The sequence below is a fragment of the Pygocentrus nattereri genome, chromosome 13, assembly GCF_015220715.1.
Source record: "Pygocentrus nattereri isolate fPygNat1 chromosome 13, fPygNat1.pri, whole genome shotgun sequence".
Lineage (NCBI taxonomy): Eukaryota > Metazoa > Chordata > Actinopteri > Characiformes > Serrasalmidae > Pygocentrus > Pygocentrus nattereri.
The window spans coordinates 2984350-3003474 of NC_051223.1; the positions used below are offsets into that span (position 1 = coordinate 2984350).

General features: G+C 41.8%; 1 protein-coding gene across 4 annotated transcripts; it reads right to left on the reverse strand.

Moving 5' to 3' along the window:
- Positions 1 to 3519: 3519 nt before the first annotated feature.
- kif22 (kinesin family member 22) lies at positions 3520 to 18861 on the reverse strand. Of its 4 annotated transcripts, none has more exons than XM_017704486.2 (13): positions 18689 to 18861; positions 18001 to 18234; positions 17313 to 17440; positions 16322 to 16476; positions 15618 to 15827; positions 13816 to 14209; positions 10893 to 11007; positions 8333 to 8453; positions 7619 to 7814; positions 6694 to 6779; positions 5967 to 6188; positions 5816 to 5875; positions 3520 to 3696 (listed from the first exon to the last, which is right to left on the reverse strand). In XM_017704486.2, exons 2-13 carry the CDS (start codon positions 18189 to 18191, stop codon positions 3667 to 3669), a joined length of 1908 nt encoding a protein of 635 aa, XP_017559975.1. In that variant the 5' UTR covers positions 18192 to 18234; positions 18689 to 18861; the 3' UTR covers positions 3520 to 3666. The 4 variants fall into 4 exon arrangements, with proteins under 4 accessions (XP_017559975.1, XP_017559976.1, XP_017559978.1 ...); XM_017704487.2 differs by lacking the exon at positions 18689 to 18861 and adding an exon at positions 18343 to 18571; XM_017704489.2 differs by lacking the exons at positions 3520 to 3696; positions 5816 to 5875 and adding exons at positions 6389 to 6445; positions 6569 to 6597 and having other exon boundaries at positions 6002 to 6188.
- Positions 18862 to 19125: the final 264 nt, after the last annotated feature.

The window sequence follows — 19125 nt, forward strand, 5'->3', positions numbered from 1 at the left end:
TTTACAAAGCTGAAGCCAGCTCCTCATTTGCAGCGCAGCAGTGTAAAAATTTGGGAGCACATACATCAACATAAATGATGAACTAACCTAACTTTGTGTAAATAGAGCACAATATAGAAATATGTCCACATATGCAGTCGTGACTGACGTGTTTCTTTTTTTCTGAATTCATACAAACACTTTCATTTTATAGTAAATTAGTTTGGGTTGGTTTATGTTTATGAACAGACGCCTACAGATCAACACAGTAAAGGAAAACTTATCTGTGATCCTGAGTTTAAAGCCAGTTTTTATTCAGCTTGTAACTAATTTACAAAGTCATCTGAAACTGAAACTTTGCTTTTGTGTAAAAAGTGATTTCAGAGCCACTCGGTTCTCCCTGATGGAAACTGTTTACCTTCAGTGTTTTGTGCTTCTGATCATTTTAATAGACGTCAGCGTCACTAATTAATGACGTTCTATTAAAAGACTGGTTTACCAAGAGAGACGCTGGAGGACTTTCACCTGAAATGAGTTCATAAAGCCAGTCTGGTTATAAAAATGATAACAGGACATCAGAGCCAGAATTACTCTTTTAGTACTTTTACTTTATACTTAAGTACATTTGAAGAGTAATATTTTACCTTTGGTGTCTCTACTTTAACTCAAGTACATGATTTGTGTACTTCGTCCACCTCTGCAGGAAACCAGCTAAAGTGCTTATGAATGCAAATAAGACCTGTCGTCTCCAAATTATTGATTGTCTTAAATCTTTCTCTTTGCCTTTTTGTTAGCTGCAAGATAGGCGACGTTGTTTGCATTGCATCGCGGGGGGGGGGGGGGTGCTGGAGCCTATCCCAGCGGTCATCGGGCAGAAAGCAGGATACACCCTGGACAGGTCACCAGTCCATCACAGGGCAGACAGACAGTCACTCACACCTAGGGGCAGTTTAGCATGTCCAATCGGCCTGACTGCATGTCTTTGGACTGTGGGAGGAATCCCACGCAGACAAGGGGAGAACATGCAAACTCCACACAGAGAGGACCCTGGTCACCCGGCCGGGGAATCAAACCCAGACCCAATTTCAGCCTCATGTTACCTCAGTGGTTTGTTTATTACTAATGCAAGCAGTCAAGTGATCATTCATCCCAACACCATCATTAATGCATTTATATGCAACATCATCACAGTGATGCGTGCTCATCTAGAGGGCAGAAAGCAAGAAAAAGCTGCATGCTATATGACAGAAAGTAACACTCTTTATCCAGAAGGCAAGACTGGGGTAGACATCTGAGTGGTTGAACGATTGGGACTTCAGGTGGGTTGACCTGGGGCCGGTGAGTAAAACACTGTCAGACTGCCTAGTCCATCAAACACCATCAGTCATTTTTGTTGCACAGTGGTCATTACTTGGTCTACAGCAGACCTACTCTGATCCCTCAGAGAAGTGCCCTAAGCTGTAAAGAGGGCAAGTCCCAGGAGGTTGACTCCCTGGTGAGCTATGTGAAAGACAAAGGAGGACAGCTGGTGTGCTGTGGTGCACAGGTAGGTAACTGCAATGTCAATATTAGAGCAACCACAGCCACAAAGGGCAGGGGATGGCTTTTGTGATGGCAGGTGAGGAACGAACTGTCTATGCAGTCAAGTTTAAAGTGAAGCTGCAGTTCCTGTGTTCATCATTAGTGGTACACCGACATCCACTAGCTGTTTTGTGCATGTTCTGAAAACATGGCTCATGACTAATTTCAGGGCACTCAGAAAGGGGCTGAGTGCTTTACCTGTGCACAGGCTGGTGTGGACCAGCAAACCTTGGTGAAATGGTTCAGTTTAGACCAGTTTCTGTATGCATGTCTGTGAGTGGTCACCGTCAAGCTCTTAATCGGTTATTGGTAATTGGTCTGACTGTAACAGGCTTGAGTTGGACCGCTACGACGGAGTGAGTAGCAGCTGTTTGGTTAACAAGCAACATGGAACACTCAACAGCTGATTCCACTCATAGGTCAAATTTATTTGCATCTTCCAAGACCACATCATCAGAGTCGAGCAGCGATTTTTCCCAGATTTCAGCTCAAGACGTGCCTTCAATGAGTTGGTTGGGTATCTTTTGATCATGTGAAGTGGAGTGCACCAAAGTACGTGATGTGGCTTGCTATAGTAAGTCAGTTATGCAACCCTGAGTGGGCCATGATTTATATTATTTACCAAAACTTTCATAAAATATAATATGCATACTGTTTATTTAATTGTAATAAATGTACAATTGACTACACAAAATTCAGGGTTACAGATATATACATTATTTGGACAAACATATTGGGACACATACAGGAGTTTTTACGATATCGCATTCCAATCCATTGGCTCATCTATATATATATATATATATATATATATATATATACACACACATACACACATACACACACACACACATTAGTTGTCAGAACTAAACCTCTTATCTCCAGAATGATAACTTTATTGAATGGAACCAGACATTTTTGGCCATTTCTGTTTAAATATTTTCATTTAAAATGTACTCCTGTGTAACGTTAGGCTCAAAATAAACATTCAAAATCAGTTTCTGAGCTGACTGCCCATCAGGGTGGGGCTACAGCATACTAACCAGGAAAGGCTTTATAGGAAACCGTGTCTGAAGAGTTCATAGCTATTCTTACATCAGCTAATTAGCTAAGACAATACATCCACTTGTGACGCTCGCTGTCTTCATACATGAATCAAGCAGAAACTTCAGTCGAATGTGTGGTGGAGTTTTCTGCTTTATCGGGCTGGGGGGTCGTAGGTACGCAGTGTTGTGACTGACGGACTGCTTTGACTGAGGGGAGGAGAGGCAGAAAGCTTCCAGCTGAATCTGGGGCTGCAGAATCAAGCTAGTTAAAAGTCTCAGTAGCAAAGTGAAAATATTAGAAGTAATGTGTAAATCTATTTTGACTATAAATGTCCTGAAATGTCTGATAAACATCAAATTTACAGAAAAAACTATTTATGTACTTAAGTGCTCATGTACCTTTACATAAACTAAAACATTCCAAAACTACATGGCTATGTTCCTTATTATAATGCAATAATGTTGGGATACTCTAACAACTACATTGAGGCACTGGCCTTGAAAACTACCATAAGTATGCTTGTCAAAATAACACTTAGCTCTCAAGCTCAGATCAGAATTACATTTACATTTAGGGCATTTGGCTGACGCTCTTATCCAGAGCGACTTACAATTTGATTATTTTACACAAGTTGGCGAAGGCGGTGTTAGGAGTCTTGCCCAAGGACTCTTATTGGTATAGTGTAGGGTGTTTACCCTGGTGGGGGATAGAACCCCAGTCTACAGCATAGATGGCTGTAGTGTTACCCATTACACTAACCAACCACCATCAGAATTGGAATCATGTGCTTACATGAGAACATGCAGCACAAAACAAATTTAGATGTGCACACAGTCTGAGTTAGTGATTGTCGTTTAAGGCTGAAATATACAGAAAACAAAAACAGGCAAAATACATCCGTCAACCACAAGGTGGGACTGTAATGCAATTTATTAAGCAGCATGCCAGTGAACAGAAAAACGTAGCACAAGAACAGTTAAAAGCAATAAGTAAAATGTTTATTTAAAAAGAAAAACTAAATGATCCATTATTCTTACAGCTCGACAGGAACATGCATGATCACTGCCCCATCGCACTGAGAATGTTGGCCTGTAGATCAGAGGGGAAAAAAATAATAATAATTTAAGAACACAGAAGTAAAAAGAAAGACTCACATGTGAAACAATGTCCAGATGTTTTCAGCCTTACTTGGAGACGACACGACAGCAGATGCTAAAAAAATGACTACAACAGGCTTGTGAAAACGTGGGCAGCACACCATCGCCTTCTCAACTACATGACCAGCGCATCATGCGATCAGAAGGAGGGCATCAATAGGCTGCTTTCAAACCTGCTGTGCCTGCTCAAACATGCTTTCTGGTCAGAAGCTTGTAAACTAACTAAATCGCTTTAGGTTAAAATAATAAGATGGCTAAAGCTTAGCCATGTAAAGTAAAAAAGACTGGTGTTACTGTAGCACTGCACTCCTTTTAATAACTGATGCAAATCACAGAATTAAAATCTCTATGTTACGTTCACAAATCTGACCAGAGCCACTTTCAAATGTGGTACTAGATTGGACCTTAATGTGAACGCTTAGATTGGAATTCATGTAGAATTCAGGGCTGATTTAGGACATGTACTAACCATTAAAAGAAAACAGTGCAAGAAATATAATCACTTTTGTTTATCTTGAAGCCACAGTTTGTTTTTCTGACATTTAAATCATCCAACCTGACTGACAAATATCAGCAACTGACGATGCTACCATCGGTCAACTCAAGCCTATTACAGTCAGTAAGGCTACGTTTACACAGCAGGTAAAAGTGGCCCGAATCGGATTTTCTCAACAAATCTCAACAATTTTTTTGTTTGGCTGTTCACACTATCTTTTACATGTGATCTGTATGCGACATCAGTCTGAACAGATCAGCTCCTAAACCGACCCGCATGCGCAAAAGAACAGAGCTTCACGTGGCTTGTCCAGAGGACAGTGCCAGAGAACGCCGGTCGCTCCAGGAGCTTTCGGTGTCGTCTTCGCCAGCATCACATTACAAAGTCCCAAAGGTTGCCAGCAGGGCTCATCACCCAGAATGCGTTTGCTGTGAAAAGGGCACGTTACTCAGCCACGGCCACTTTGTTTTCTTTGGTTCGTGTCCTCACTCTTTAAACGCTCCTCTGGCCACGTTCAGCCATTTCGTTCGAAACCTCTTCAAACTCAGAGCGGCTGCAAGTTTCTTCTATTTTTTTAGGTACAGAAACATCCAGTCTAAATGTTTGAGTCTCAGCAGAGCGAAATTATGATGAACGTCGAGTTGGATTGACGTAAAAGTCACATTAATCGGATTTCAGTACCAGATAGGAAAGCGTCTCAAATCAGAATAGAAAATTCTATCCCCCCCTTCACAGTAGCCACGTTTACATGCAGCCTGATAATCCATTAATAATCCGACTAATAGCTCAATCGGAATAGAATACGTCCATGTAAACATCTCCAATTTCTATCTGATTGAACAACGTGGGTAAACCTCTAAATAATCCGTTAAATAGAAGAATTATATCTGTGTAAACGCCTGAATCCGATTACACTCCAATCGGAACGTGGAAGAACGTTCTGCGCATGCGCGGCGTGTCACAGCGAAAGGTTTATACCGGTCAACACGGCGGAGCAGAAACCAGTCCGCAGAGGAGACGGCGGTGGGACTCACGTCCAGCTTATGTGTCTCAGAGCACGACGTCTTCCTTTATAAGGAAGGCATGTGAAGGACGTTTTTCTGAGCCTGATGTCAGTTTAAAGCCATTAAAAACACAAGCGTGCCAACTGGAAACTCATCTCACGCCGACTGGTCCTCATGTGATGTTTGCCGTCATAGTAACGTTTACTCCAAGTGCTGCTCCACACATCCGATCATTCTGCATCGGATTACTTGTAGTCGGCATGTAAACAAAGATTTGTCAGATTGTTGAGCAGAGTGAGCATAAACACATCAGTCTGAACCTGTAATCCGATTGTATTCAATCGGATTGGCAAAAATCTTTGCATGTAAACGCAGCCACTGATGCATAAATGACGCGTCTGTGTCGCATTTGAGGAAAAAGATCGGATTTGGGCCACTTTTACCTGCTGTGTAAACGTAGCCTAATTTAACACTGTCGGTGGACGTGATAAAGTAAGGGTGCATCGCTGCCATCTCCAGCCATCACAACACTTCACTCAGACTAATTTTACCTTGATGAAAGAGGAGAAACGTTTTGCTGTTATGCCTTCGATTTTCTTCAAGTCTTCCATCTAATGTAAGGAAATTGTCATTAGAATAACAATGGAATGGCTGGGTTACCTCAAAACAGTTCATTGCAACTCTACACTTTTATCTCTATACCTGGGTGAAGTCTCCATTGATTTCTCTCCATCCCAAAATGAGTTTGGCCTTCTTATCCCCAATGAGCTGCAGGCTCTTCAGCTCTTTCAGTGAGCCCGAGTTGAGCGTTTGGAGGATTTTTTGTTTTGACTGCTCTAGTAGCGATGAGTCTAGTCGGGACTCCCAGTTCACCTCCTCTCCACTGGAGGGCTCCTTACTACTGTTCTCCTTACCGTCTGAGATCTGGACAAGGGAGAAGATGAAATCATGCTAATTAAAATAAACAGACCTAGTCAAAGTTACAACAAACTTTTATTGCCACTGATTAATATGAACCTTTAAGTCTCCCATTTTATATCGTAATGGGCACTTAAAATGAGACTGTTTTCTTGCCATTATACTTTTACATAATAATCTTACAATCTGATTATGCTTCTGCTTACCGACTGCAGAGGCTTCTGACTAGGATTTGATGCAAACTGAGCACAAAGGAGCAACCACTAGGGCACAGAATAAAGCAGGACAGCACACATGACAGAGACCCAGTGGTACAGAGCAGGGAAATTGTGTCTAAAAACAGGACTGTTCTGCAATATAGACAGAGACGGCGGGGTTGTACGCACAGCAGCAGTCCAAGTCCGAGCAGGCAAATCTACAGGGAAGCATAAAAACTGGTACAATCTGCTGCTCGCTGAGCTCACCAATATTGCAGGCAATACAGATTCAGAGTGTAGGTAGATATACTGACCTTCTGGATATGTTTTTTCTTCTTGCCCAATGCTTGGGATGGTTTACAAACCACAGCACACTGCTGTAGGGGCTGCACCTGAGACACTGAAAGTAAAGGGCAAATGATTATAAAATTCATACACAGTGTTATTAGAATGAAAGGATACCAATACAACAGTCTTTCAACCTAATCTGCAGAGGTTGATAACCCGGGAGAGTAACTGACAAGCTTGTCTATACTAAGCAAAATAACACTTGCACATTGACTTCTTATGAATGCGTTTTGAGTCAGCAGGTTTTACATTCTTTTCTGTTCTGCACCAACACGGCAAATCGACCCGATGCTACAAATGCAGCGGAAGGAGATCAGGCCGAGGAATGCTGGAGAATTACTTTAAAAGGAGTGAAGCACATAAAACAGTTCTATACAGCAGGACTACATAATTACATAAAATGCAAGTGTTCACCAAGTTTACCCAACAGTATAAACAGTAAAGACTATCCAATAAGCATTTTCCTGTTTCCTGATCAAACACCAATGTAACATCATAATATTGTCTCAACTTTTTGAATAGTGACAACTTTATTTTATTTGCTTATAGTGCAAAGTGTTAAAAATGGATTTACAGAATGAATGCAAGCGTATTATTTATGCGCTGTATGCTTGTTAGTGGGTAATGTAATTTGCAGCTATATCCGTTTGTGACATGTTTACTGGCAAAACTCAATCAAAGGTATGCTCGTGCAGTCCTACTGAAAAGGACTGTATACTCCCCCTAACTGCCCCTACCAACATTCACTTGCTTTTGGCACAAAGAGTTTCGATCAAGTAGTTTCAAGCTATTTACTGCTTTACAGCGAACTATGCAAATACAGTCCTAATGTGTTCTAATGTGCATTTGGCTTTACAAAAACATTTGGTGGGCTCTGTTTCTCTGCCTTACCTTGTAGCGGGGTGACGACTGCTTGCTGTTTCTTAGGTCTGGCTGCTGTAGACTCCTTCCTGTGCAAAAGGTTCAGATCTGTTCTGAAGAGCGGTGCTTCACTGTCTTTCTTACCCATCACTGCACTCTGACCACCAGCCACTTTATTCAACATGCTTGCCTTTTCTTCCAACTCTTTCTGCTTCTCCTTAAGTTTCTGCACAAATCAAAGGTGAGACAAAAAGGTATAAACACACCGACAGATATATTAGCAGTGGGGGATATACTGGCTCAGCTGGTACACCAGTAATACATAATACATTGTTATTATAGGTTACCTTGAAGCTAAGGTCAGATTTGCATTTATTTATATATATATATATATATATATATATATATATATATATATATATATATATATATATATACATACACATACACACACACACACACACACACACACACACTACTGTTATATAAAAATAATGCCACTGCTTTATATGCAGGATTTGTGCCAATGTTTGCCTTTTGTAAATAATGATTTATTATTATTACTATCAAATTATTATTTATACACGGACAATTTGATAGTTGTCACCGTAATATACATACTAATTTATATGGCAACTGAGTTGCTACAGGATCTATGAGCAAACACTGCCTTTGGCCTTAACTCAGAGTAAAACAAATTCAACAATATCAAAGCGTTAAAGAATATTCATTATAGCCAGGGACCTGGATCTCTCTGCGGGATTGGGCGACAGTCTTCAGTAGGTTGAGCCTCTCTCTCTCTGGGGAGCCCAACATCATTTTCTCCAGAGCCAGAAGTCTGTCCAACACTGAGGAATCTGCTGGGCTGAGGGGGACATTCAATTGGCATAAGGTTACACCACAACAACTAAAGCAAGCAATATTCCTCATTTACAAAGCCCATCAAAAGTTTAGGGACAAAACGTTTCTGGAAGTGAAATTCTCTTCTATGTTCAATGAATCTACAATCATGTTTAAGATTCTAATTCCTTAACCAAAAATTTACTAATATTTTGCCCCACACATCAAATAACACAGCTGCAAGCGACAATAAGTGGGTCTGAGCATCAGTAGCAGAGATGTATTCTTCGTGTTAGCTAATCACATATTGTACATATAAATTAGTGCGTTAGTCTCCACCTACACGCGACACTAATTAATGTGCTTCCAAAATGGTAGCGCATTATTTTCCCATACTATTTACTGCTGTAGCATGCAGTTTGGGCACAGTCCTTGACTAGTGTGTTGTGCAGGAGGGCTCTGACAGAGGAAAAAAAAATGCTCGTTTAAAAGTGGTTATAATAGCCTATAGGAAAGGTCTAAAATTTGACTGTCTGCTCATAACTGACAACACAGACAGAACAACTGATGTTAAGGCTGAAAACCTCCTTGAACCGGGCATTTGGGTAAATACAAATGTGTACATTTGTGAGAAGGCTTTTTTTTTTAGCTAGATTTGATTTCTTCTGAAATTATATTTCTTAATATAACCCATCAAGCTACAAATAAGAATTTCACAATAATATGCTATCCTTACAGGAATTTGTAGGAATCACAGGAATAGCCCTCTACTGATTCAGATCTTACCTGACTGACTGCTATCAGTTGCAAATGTAAACAGTACATCATTTGTACATACAAGAGTAAAATAAGGTGTCCCACAGGGCTCTGTTTTAGGATCTCTTTTTTTGGACAAGCCCGATGCTAAAGTTCAACTTTCAACAAGGCCTGTGTAAAAGATAAAAGACTAGATGTCTGGTGATTTCCTCCTGACAAAACAGAAGTTCTTCTTAGTCCAGAAGCTGCTAGAAATATAATGCATCAGGTACCACTGTGAAAAACTTTAGGGGCACAATCAATACCTATCTGTCCCTTCCTTGAAGCATGCAAGTACTACAAGAAAGCTTTCCTTCACCTTCAAAATATTGCCAACATAAGAAATACACTATCGAACAGAAAATCCTGTGGAAAAGCTAGCTCAGCCCTCACTCATCTCAAGGTTGGATTATTGTAATGTCTTGCTTTCTCAATGTTTGTTTAGGCATTTACTAGCACTTCAGTTATGCTGTAGTCCTTACAAGAACTAAAAAAAAAAAAAATCCTATCAGTCCATGGAGACCATATCAATCCAGTTATATTAACACTACATAGGCTGCCAGTCAAATTCCATATTAATTATGGAATTCTGCTACGGACATATAAAGCTCTAAACAGCCTCGATCCTCTCGTACCTGAGTGAAATTACGAATTAATTTGCCGGCTTTGATCAGCTCGCTATTAGAGGGTTTGTATATCTTTTAAAACAAAGGAATTCCATGAATCTTCCATGATGCAATTAAATTTCCATCCCAAACATTTTGCATAGTGCTGGGTAATCTATACCAATATACTGTGATACTGACAAACCAATTCCTGTTTTAGTGATATTTTTGGTGATATTTAACAGATATAGACTAAGGACAGCTCTCCATTTATAGTTAGCCTATGATAGCTAGGCCTCCTGGAGACTGGAGTCACAATCACCCCAAAGACAAATAACTCCGTGTGTAGTACCCATTTCTTTGCTCAGCTGAACCACCGCCCAGCCTGTCCAGTTTGAAGTTTCTTGCTGTCACAGCACTCAATGGATTGAATGTCTTTCAATCATAACAATAAATATTACAACAACACTTAAAAACTGCTTTCATTCTCGAGTTTTCTAATACTGAGTTCGCCTCTGACCACGTCTGACATTTATTGCTCTTTTTACATTTAGGAAAACTCATACTGAATAAATTTACCCTAAAAATCTGTAAATAGTTGAATGGTATCTAACGAGGACAAATCTAGAGCACTTAATGAACTAGGCTATGAACATGCATACAGTGTACAGTCAGATGTGCACATACTTCTGGCTATAGTATATAAACTGCAATAATACCATTTAATTTACAGTAAACTATGAAACATAAATACCGCTGATTTTAAGGGGCAGATTTGACCGTTGCTTTCGGGTACTTGCTTGTAAACAGTTTTCAAAGCCTTTAAAATGTTGCTCAGGCCAGCAGTAATTTAACATAATAGTCTGTGTGAGAATGTGACATGTACTTCCCTACAATGACCCAGGAGGTACAACAAGCTCCTGGTTTTCGCTAAAGGGAAACACTGTTCTAAGCACCAGCTACCAAATCATGGCCTACCACACAAGGCCAAGACCTGTTAAAGTGCTATGAGAAGAGCATTCAATAAATGATCAGTTATTCAGTTTAATGTGGCGCAAACTTGCCTGTGTGGATGTGTGTGTAATGGTGATGGCAGTTCTGCTTTTTTGCCCACATTCAACCTCTTATTCTGGGGTTCTCCTGATCCCCCAGCCTCCTGCTCCTCCCTTGCCCTCTTCCCTACAAGAGAAGAGAGACCGCACTTCAGTACATTCATCCAAGCAAGCAAACTAGAGTTAGCAAGAACCTCAAGAGTCCTAAGTGTTATATCAGTATCAGGAACCGCTCTGGGGGATGTAAAAGTACCAGAAATATTGTATCAAACATCATTACACCAATAAAAAAAAAGAAAAAAGACAAAAATAAAAATTGGGGTGGATCTGCAAGGCTACAGCAAAAGTCTACAACACTGAAAATAAAACAAATGCATACACATCATATAAATACATTATACATATATACACTCACCAGCTACTTTATTAGCTACACCTTGCTAGTAAAAGGCTGGACCCCCTTTTGCCTTCAGAACTGTCTTAATTCTTCGTACCACACTTTCAACAAAGTGTTGGAAACGTTCCTCAGAGATTCTGGTTGGTTATTTGGGTTACTGTTGCCTTTCTATCATCTGGAACCAGTCTGCCCGTTCTCCTCTGACCTCTCACATCAACAAGGCATTTTCATCCACACAACTGACCGCTCACTGGATATTTCCTCTTTTTCGGACCGTTCTCTGTAAACCCTAGAGATGGTTGTGCGTGAAAATCCCAGCAGATCAGCAGTTTCTGAAATACTCAGACCAGCCCGTCTGGCACCAACAACCACGCCACGTTCAAAGCCCCTTAAATCCCCTTTCTTCCCCGTTCTGATGCTCGGTCTGCACTTCAGCAGGTTGTCTTGACCACCTCTACACGCCTAAATGCAGTGAGTTGTGGCTAAAAGCTGTGTGTTTGTACCTAATAAAGTGGCCGGTGAGTGTACATATACATATATATATATATATACATATATATACATATACACATATATATATATATATATATATATATATATATATATATATATATATATATGAGAATGACAGATAACTGATGTGATTGGTTACTGTTTTTCTAACTGAACGTTTAAAAGTTAGTGTTTTGTAAATCTTTACTGGCACACTACAAGTAATAAAATTACATGCATAGATAGAGTACCACTTAGTGTAGTTGTTACCATGACAACAAGCATCACAAGTCCCATCAGAGTGAGACGAGCAGCTAGAAGCAATGCTTGTGTTTAAGTGCTTTAAAATTATGGCAGCCTCTGGAAGGCCTTGAGGATGACGACGTGTTCTGAGACATACAAGCTGGACACCTGTCCCACCTCCATCTTTTAAAGTTCAAAGCATAAACTTCGTCTCCTTTGCAGACCAGTTTCTGCTCCAGTCATTTTGAACATTACACATTTTCCAGATGACACGATGCACACAACATACATTAACTTTCCAACTGGGAATGTGATTGGATACGGGTGTTACCCATCACATTCAAACTGTATTCCCGAATGGCCTCAAACGGATTAGTCTATTACGACTGAGGTGTTTACATGGAATTGTGCCAAGAACCTATCAAATAGACTTGCTTCTGTGGTTTGACACTAAACGACAACTTGCTTCCATTACTTGTTAGCTACATGAGCCTTGCATTACCCAAACTAAATTAACTTTGGCCACCAAATCACACACACACACACACACACACACACACACACACACACACACATACACACACCACAACAACAAAAAAACAGTATATTTTTATACTCTGGAGGAGCAGAATGTTTAGAGTATTTTAAGTAAGATTAAGAATAAGCGATTAAGTGACACTTTAATCCCACAAACGGGGAACTTTCACCTCCGCATTTAACCCATTCATGAAGTGAAACACCACAGACACACTAGTGAGCACACACACACACACACACGGAGGCACATTTAGCCAGAGCGGTGGGCAGCCCTATCCACAGCGCCCGGGGAGCAGTTGGGGGTTAGGCGTCTTGCTCAAGGACACCTCAGTCACTGACTGTCTGTGCTGGGGATCGAACCGGCGACCTTCCAGTCACAAGTTCCCTAACCTCCAGCCCACAACTGCCCCAATGTTGGGTAGTGTGACTGTGCATGTGAGGAAAACAAAGTGCATGGGAATGTGTGTTAATAATGGGTGGTATAGGCAAAAATTTATATCACGGTTTAATTAAGACTACTGATGGATTCTATATATCATGGCATAGTGCATGTGTGTCATAACCATGACTGCTTAAGTAAACCTTTTTGTAGATTGTCATTAAATAAGGTTTTTTGTTAATGTTTTACATCCAAAAATCATTTCTCATTTGTGTGCGTCTTGCATTTGAGCTTTAATCTGTGACTGTCAGATGCTGCTGGAACCATTTCTCTTCATTTCTGGAGCCATGTGACGCTATGAGAGAGACGATGACAGAGTCTAGCTCCACGGTGCTCTGTTAGATGTAACTACAGATGCAAGTTTGCCGTCCCTGAAGCACCCCAAAATAGTTTAACACTGCCGCCCCGCCCCGCCCCCCCAATGCTATTTTGAACATCCCTGGAACAATGGGACTGCATTAGTCTAGAGCAGGTGCGACAAATTCTGGTCTTTGAGATCTTCAGCCATGTAGAGTTGAGCTCCAGTCCTAACCCAACACACCTGATCCAGGTTAATGTTATAGTCAATAGTGTTGGACATGAAGTGTCCGGGGCAGTACCTCCAATAGCTCTCCAGATTCAGGATAAGACACCTCTGATCTAGAGCCTTGCTCACTGGGTGAAGAAGTATGACCGATTTAGCTAGAAACTTACCTTACACAGGCCACGATTGGGCAGCCTTAAAATAGGAGTTCTAATAAACTAAGATTACCAATACTGTCAAATATTCACGGTACAGTTAATATAATAGCACAGTATGCTAAACCCAAACCACTGTAAATGCTCACCGTTCACAGGGGCCATCACAGTCTCTCGGACAAACGGCCGGTTAACAATGTGCTTGGACTTGGCGGCGAAGTTGAGAGCAGTGAACGTATCAAAGTAGAACTTGTACTCGGGGGCAATGTTTGTGATCATCACTGAATGGGCTGAGCCTCCCAGCGAATCCTGCAGCAGGCGGGTGAGTTTGCTGTCCCTGTAGGGCACGCGGCCCGCAGCCCCAGCGTTCAAAGAGTCCACCACTTTGCTGAGGGTGAAGAGGGATAAGTTGATCGCGCCACTCTCTTTTAAGCGGATACCCTGGTTACCCGTTCGCCGGTTGTCCTCTGAACCGGCCAGGTCCACTAGGTAGAGCTTCCCCGTCTGCTGTCGGTGAGGAGGGATACGCTGAGACTTCACCACCTCATGGGATAGAGAGGGAGAAGGGAGGAAAGAAAAAAAAAAAATAAAAATTATGCTCCATTTATTATTTTTTTAATCTTATAGTTCTCAACTGCATCCCAGGAGTTCTATTCAACTATTAAAAGTACCAAAGTGGCCAAATTGACTAATCAGCCATTCTACTTTTTCTGTTTACTTTGGAACCAACACTGGTAATTCTGTCGAACCGATGCACCACGATGTTGGGCGGGTGCAAACTCCCATACAAATGTTTCAGTTGCACAGAAACATGTCAGGCCAAGCTTATTCTTTTTTTCCAAAGAGTAAAAACAAGCAATAAACCCTCCTCCCCATGATCTCAATGAACGCATGCTTTCCTTTTTTTTTTATCCCTTCTTCCGTTTGTTTAACCCAACATACTCAATTTTGAGTCATTTTGTTGACTGGGCCTTATTTCTTTATATTATTTGTACAATCTGATGGGGAAACGGACAACTGCAATCATCTCAAATTACTGCGATCACCACAAATAACTATAGTTAGATGAATATGTAATTGTGACACGCCCTCTTGCACAACTTAAATTCCCTGCTCCAACCCACCTGATCCAGCTCATAATTACCTGATGGGTGTGTTGAGGCAGGAAACAGTTAAAACAGTGACAAAACAGCAGGTTCCCAGGAGTGAAGTTGAGAACCACCGTTTTAGTACAATTTCACCTAAAAACACTAAATGTGTAGCAAGCATGCGATTTCTGAACACTGGCATTCCTTTACTGACTTTTCTACAGAATTAGTATTGCTTAATTAATTTGCTGAACTGTGAACTGAATTAATTCTGCCCTGTGATGGACTGGCGACCTGTCCAGGGTGTACCCGCCAACGACCGCTGGGACAGGCTCCAGCACCCCACACGACCCTGAGGGAGAAGCGGTTTAGAAAGGGTGTGTGTGTGTGTGTGTGTGTTGAACTGTGGTACTGAAGACCATACAGGAACAAAATCCAGTCTTGTATACTCAAAGCTAAAAGACCTTGAAAAACACTGCAAAAAACTTCAAACAAGATTTCATGAAGGCTTTTACAAGCTGAACACTGGAATATGAAGCTAGACTGAAGCTCATTTTTTTTCTGTGAACACGCCTACAGACAGAAACACCAACAAAAGGGGAAACCAGAGCTGAGGCAAGCTGTAATTGTTAAAATAATGACCGCTTAACTAGCCGACATATGGTCTAGATTTTAAGAACATTTCAGTATGTTTGCCACAGCTCAGCAAAGCTACTTGAAATGAACTGAGATAAATTCGTTAAAGCTTGTTTGTCATCCTTAACCATGGCCTTCACTCCGTTTCTCCGCGCTTACACACAACATACTGCCGTATCAATATTATCGTCTCAGCCCAAAAAGGAAAGCATGAGGAAAAGGGGCACCTTGATGAGAAGGATCGCGTGGCTGCGACTGGAGCGTTGGTTGAGTTTGGTGGAGGCTGTGGTGCGGTTTAGACTGGCTGGAACAAAGTGTGCATCAAAATCCGAAAAGGAAGAGAGGGGAGTGTGAGTCAAGCCTGGGATGACGATGTTTTTATCTTTGTCTTCGCGGATTGGTAGATCCTGAGAGCTTGGAGACAAGAGATCCAAAACCTGCAGTAACAAACGATGTTTTCAAATGAGAAATGGTGGTTGATTAAAAAGCATGCATTTGTGACTCAGGCATTGCACATAATATCACATCTTATAGCCCATCTATGCCCTCTGAAAATAGTGGCATTTATCAGACCTGCTTTAATGAAAAACAACCATCAGGTTCAGAGAATTTTTTTACTGAACTGGGGAAAATCAGCTTTTATTGGCATTTAATGCTTACATCTTCATTTCATCTTTGATTCATTTTAATTCAGAAATTTCACATTAATGTTTTTTCAATCCCTATTTAACCTGCAAGGGTCACCCTCAATGTACTTCTGAGTCTAAATAAAGGTTGACTAATAGTCTGTGAGCCTCTTCTGCGCTTGACGGTGGAGTGTGCACACTGCCACATCCACCAAACAGCAGGTCATAAGTGATGAACACTGCTTAGTGAGAGCAGTACATTTTTCAAGTTGTGTAGTGTCCACTAGGCCTTACGAACAGCATACCTTTTCATTGTAGATTTCTAGATATGACATGCCCACAGAGAACTGCCATTCATCCTGGTCTCTCTCTTGGATGCGCACCAGTTGGAATACCTCACGAACTGCCCGGGGGATCACTCCCGGATGCTCCTGACTGCCTAGCATGGTGTGGGTCTTTCCTATAGAGGAAACATATGGTGTTTAAAAAAAAAAAAAAGAGCTTGGAAAGCAAAACGGGTCCACACTTCTGCCGTTGTTTTAAACAGAAAACAAACCAAGTGAACTTATATAGGACAAAATGGATAATTATTCACCTAGAGGCTCACATACTTTAAAACCATTGACATAAAATGAGGATCCAAACCTAGAGGCTAGTACAAAATTATCTACAACCAGATCTCTGACCTTAAAAAATATGGACAAGATATACTTTATTTTCATGATCCTGATTTGCCCCTTCTGACAAATTTTTACGATCTGAAGCAATTTTCCTAGCTGGGGGCATGATCAGAAGTGTCTTGACAGCGCAAATGATCTGGTAGTGTGAGATGAGAAAGGAGTGATCTGAGGTTCTCTCGATATTATCAAACATGTTTGATACTCAAAAATTCACAAGTCCTGTAGCGTAAAAAGATTAGAAATGTTCTCAGCGAGTGATTCAAATAACAGCCAATCACTGAGCTAGAAGTACGACGCCTGAATGGTGGAGCTGTGTAGAAAACACGGCCAAATAAGAGCCGGATGTTCATAACGTATGGACCGAGAGCTGAAGGCACTCTCTTTACAATTTCATGTCACCTGCCAGTTTCAAATTACATTTCAGTAGCTCTCAGCGGTTCTCCCGATTTTAATCCCCAGTTTGTGCTTTCGCTATACATAAAAGTACAAACAGGTCCGGTCCAGTATGTTTGGGTCATGTGATATCTGAGGATCTATGGGATGTCGACTTCTTATTTGTAGTTATTATTATTTCTTAGCCTCGTTGCCTAACGTGAGTGTCTTAATGATGTCATACCAGCTCCCGTGGGTCCATAGGCAAAGACGCTAGCATTCTGCCCATTAAGAATGTGGGGGGTAATGGGCTTCACAGAAGACAAAAACACTTCTTGTTGAGTTGTTTGCTCTCCATGGAAAACATCAAACCTACGGGAAAAAAAAAGAAGACTGAATGTGAGAAAATGCTTATAAAACAGTTTAGTTTAGATCACTGACAGAGAGGTAAATTTAACCCATCTGTGAAGTGAAACACCACATACACTCTAGTGAGTAGACACACACTAGGGGGCAGTGAGCACACTTGCCCGGAGCCGTGGGCAGCCCAATCCGCAGCACCCGGGGAGCAGTTGGGGGTTAGGTGTCTTGCTCAAGGACACCTCAGTCATGTGCTGTCAGCTCTGGGGATTGAACCGGCGACCTTCCGGTCACGAGGCTGGTTCCCTAACCTCCAGCACACGACTGCCAAGACAGAGACAGAAAGAAAATGTTTCCTCCATAATTTATTCCAGCAGGCACAAGTAGAGCCAGCGGCTTTAATACAGGAGGAATTTATTTTCAGCACCAGCTACCAAACCACCGTCTACTGCAAAGACCGGGGCCTGTTAAGATGCTTTAAGCGACTTTAAGACGGTAAAGGGGGTCTAGAATACCTGGGCAGGTGAGGGAGACGGACAGGAAAGCGTGGAAAAAAAACATGCACCACTCACTGATACTGCAAAGTCTCTGTGGCATTCCTCCAGTTGATGATCTCCAGAGTTTGCGGTCCTAATCCTCGGACACAAGGTCCTTCTCCCTTTTCGTCCTCCTTGCCTATGTAGGGGCGCAGCCGCACCGCCACACGAACCCTGGACGTCCGTTTAACTCCAGCGGCATCATTCACAGCCACGCGCTGCGCCATTTCTAACAGAGGCGGGAGGGGAAACACTCCGGCACCCACTTTTCTGAGGATATGCGGACGAAACGAGCAAAAACATTAAGCCGTTCAACTATTTAAAGATGTGTCCACTTCTAAACTTACGAGACAATTACCGAACAAATCATTAACGCACTTAAGTAGTTTTAACCCAGTCTGCCCGTCCTCACAGCGGAACCCAGGAAAGCTAACTGGCTAGCTAATGCTATCTGACTTGCACTGCACAGAAAGCGGACTTGCGCTTCCAGCGACGACCTAAATTACTGCTCTAGCGACCTCTTTTACTCGATTTTCAGGAATCAGTTCGAGTGTAGACGAGTTACAGCCCCGTTTTTTGACGCTGCACAGGCCATTCACACACGGTTAGCTGGCCTGCGGGCTACGGCTCGCCAACACAACGAGGCCCGCTTGAAGCGCTAACGGTATCCCGCTGCAGCCCGATCGGTTCAAACTAACGTTACCACCACTTAAGTCAGACTTACCGCTGTAACTGGTTTCCCCTGCCGTAGGTGCCTTTGATCGGTACCGGTTAAAACTACCAACGTATTATATTAAAAACTTTTTGCAGGATTTTTTGTTTGTTTGTTTAACTAAAAACAAACGAAGCTTTCCCGCAGACCTCAAACCCTAACGAGCTGTTTTTCAAATGAGCGTGGTCACGCCCCTTTCCAAGGAATCAACCAATCAGCTGCCCTTTTGCATTTTTTCATTGGTCTTTCGGGCAGGCTGGCCCCGCCCCCCTCGCCCTCTGCCGGTTGCGTGTAAAACTTTTTAACGTTGACGTGATGCTGGTTCTCCGGTACGACAGCCTTTGGGCTCAAAACCCGGAATTCCATGTTATCTCTTCAAAACGTGTGAAGACGTCAAAATATCTGCGTTAAACCGCCTTAATGTTTTAGTATTTGGATTTGGCTGCTGT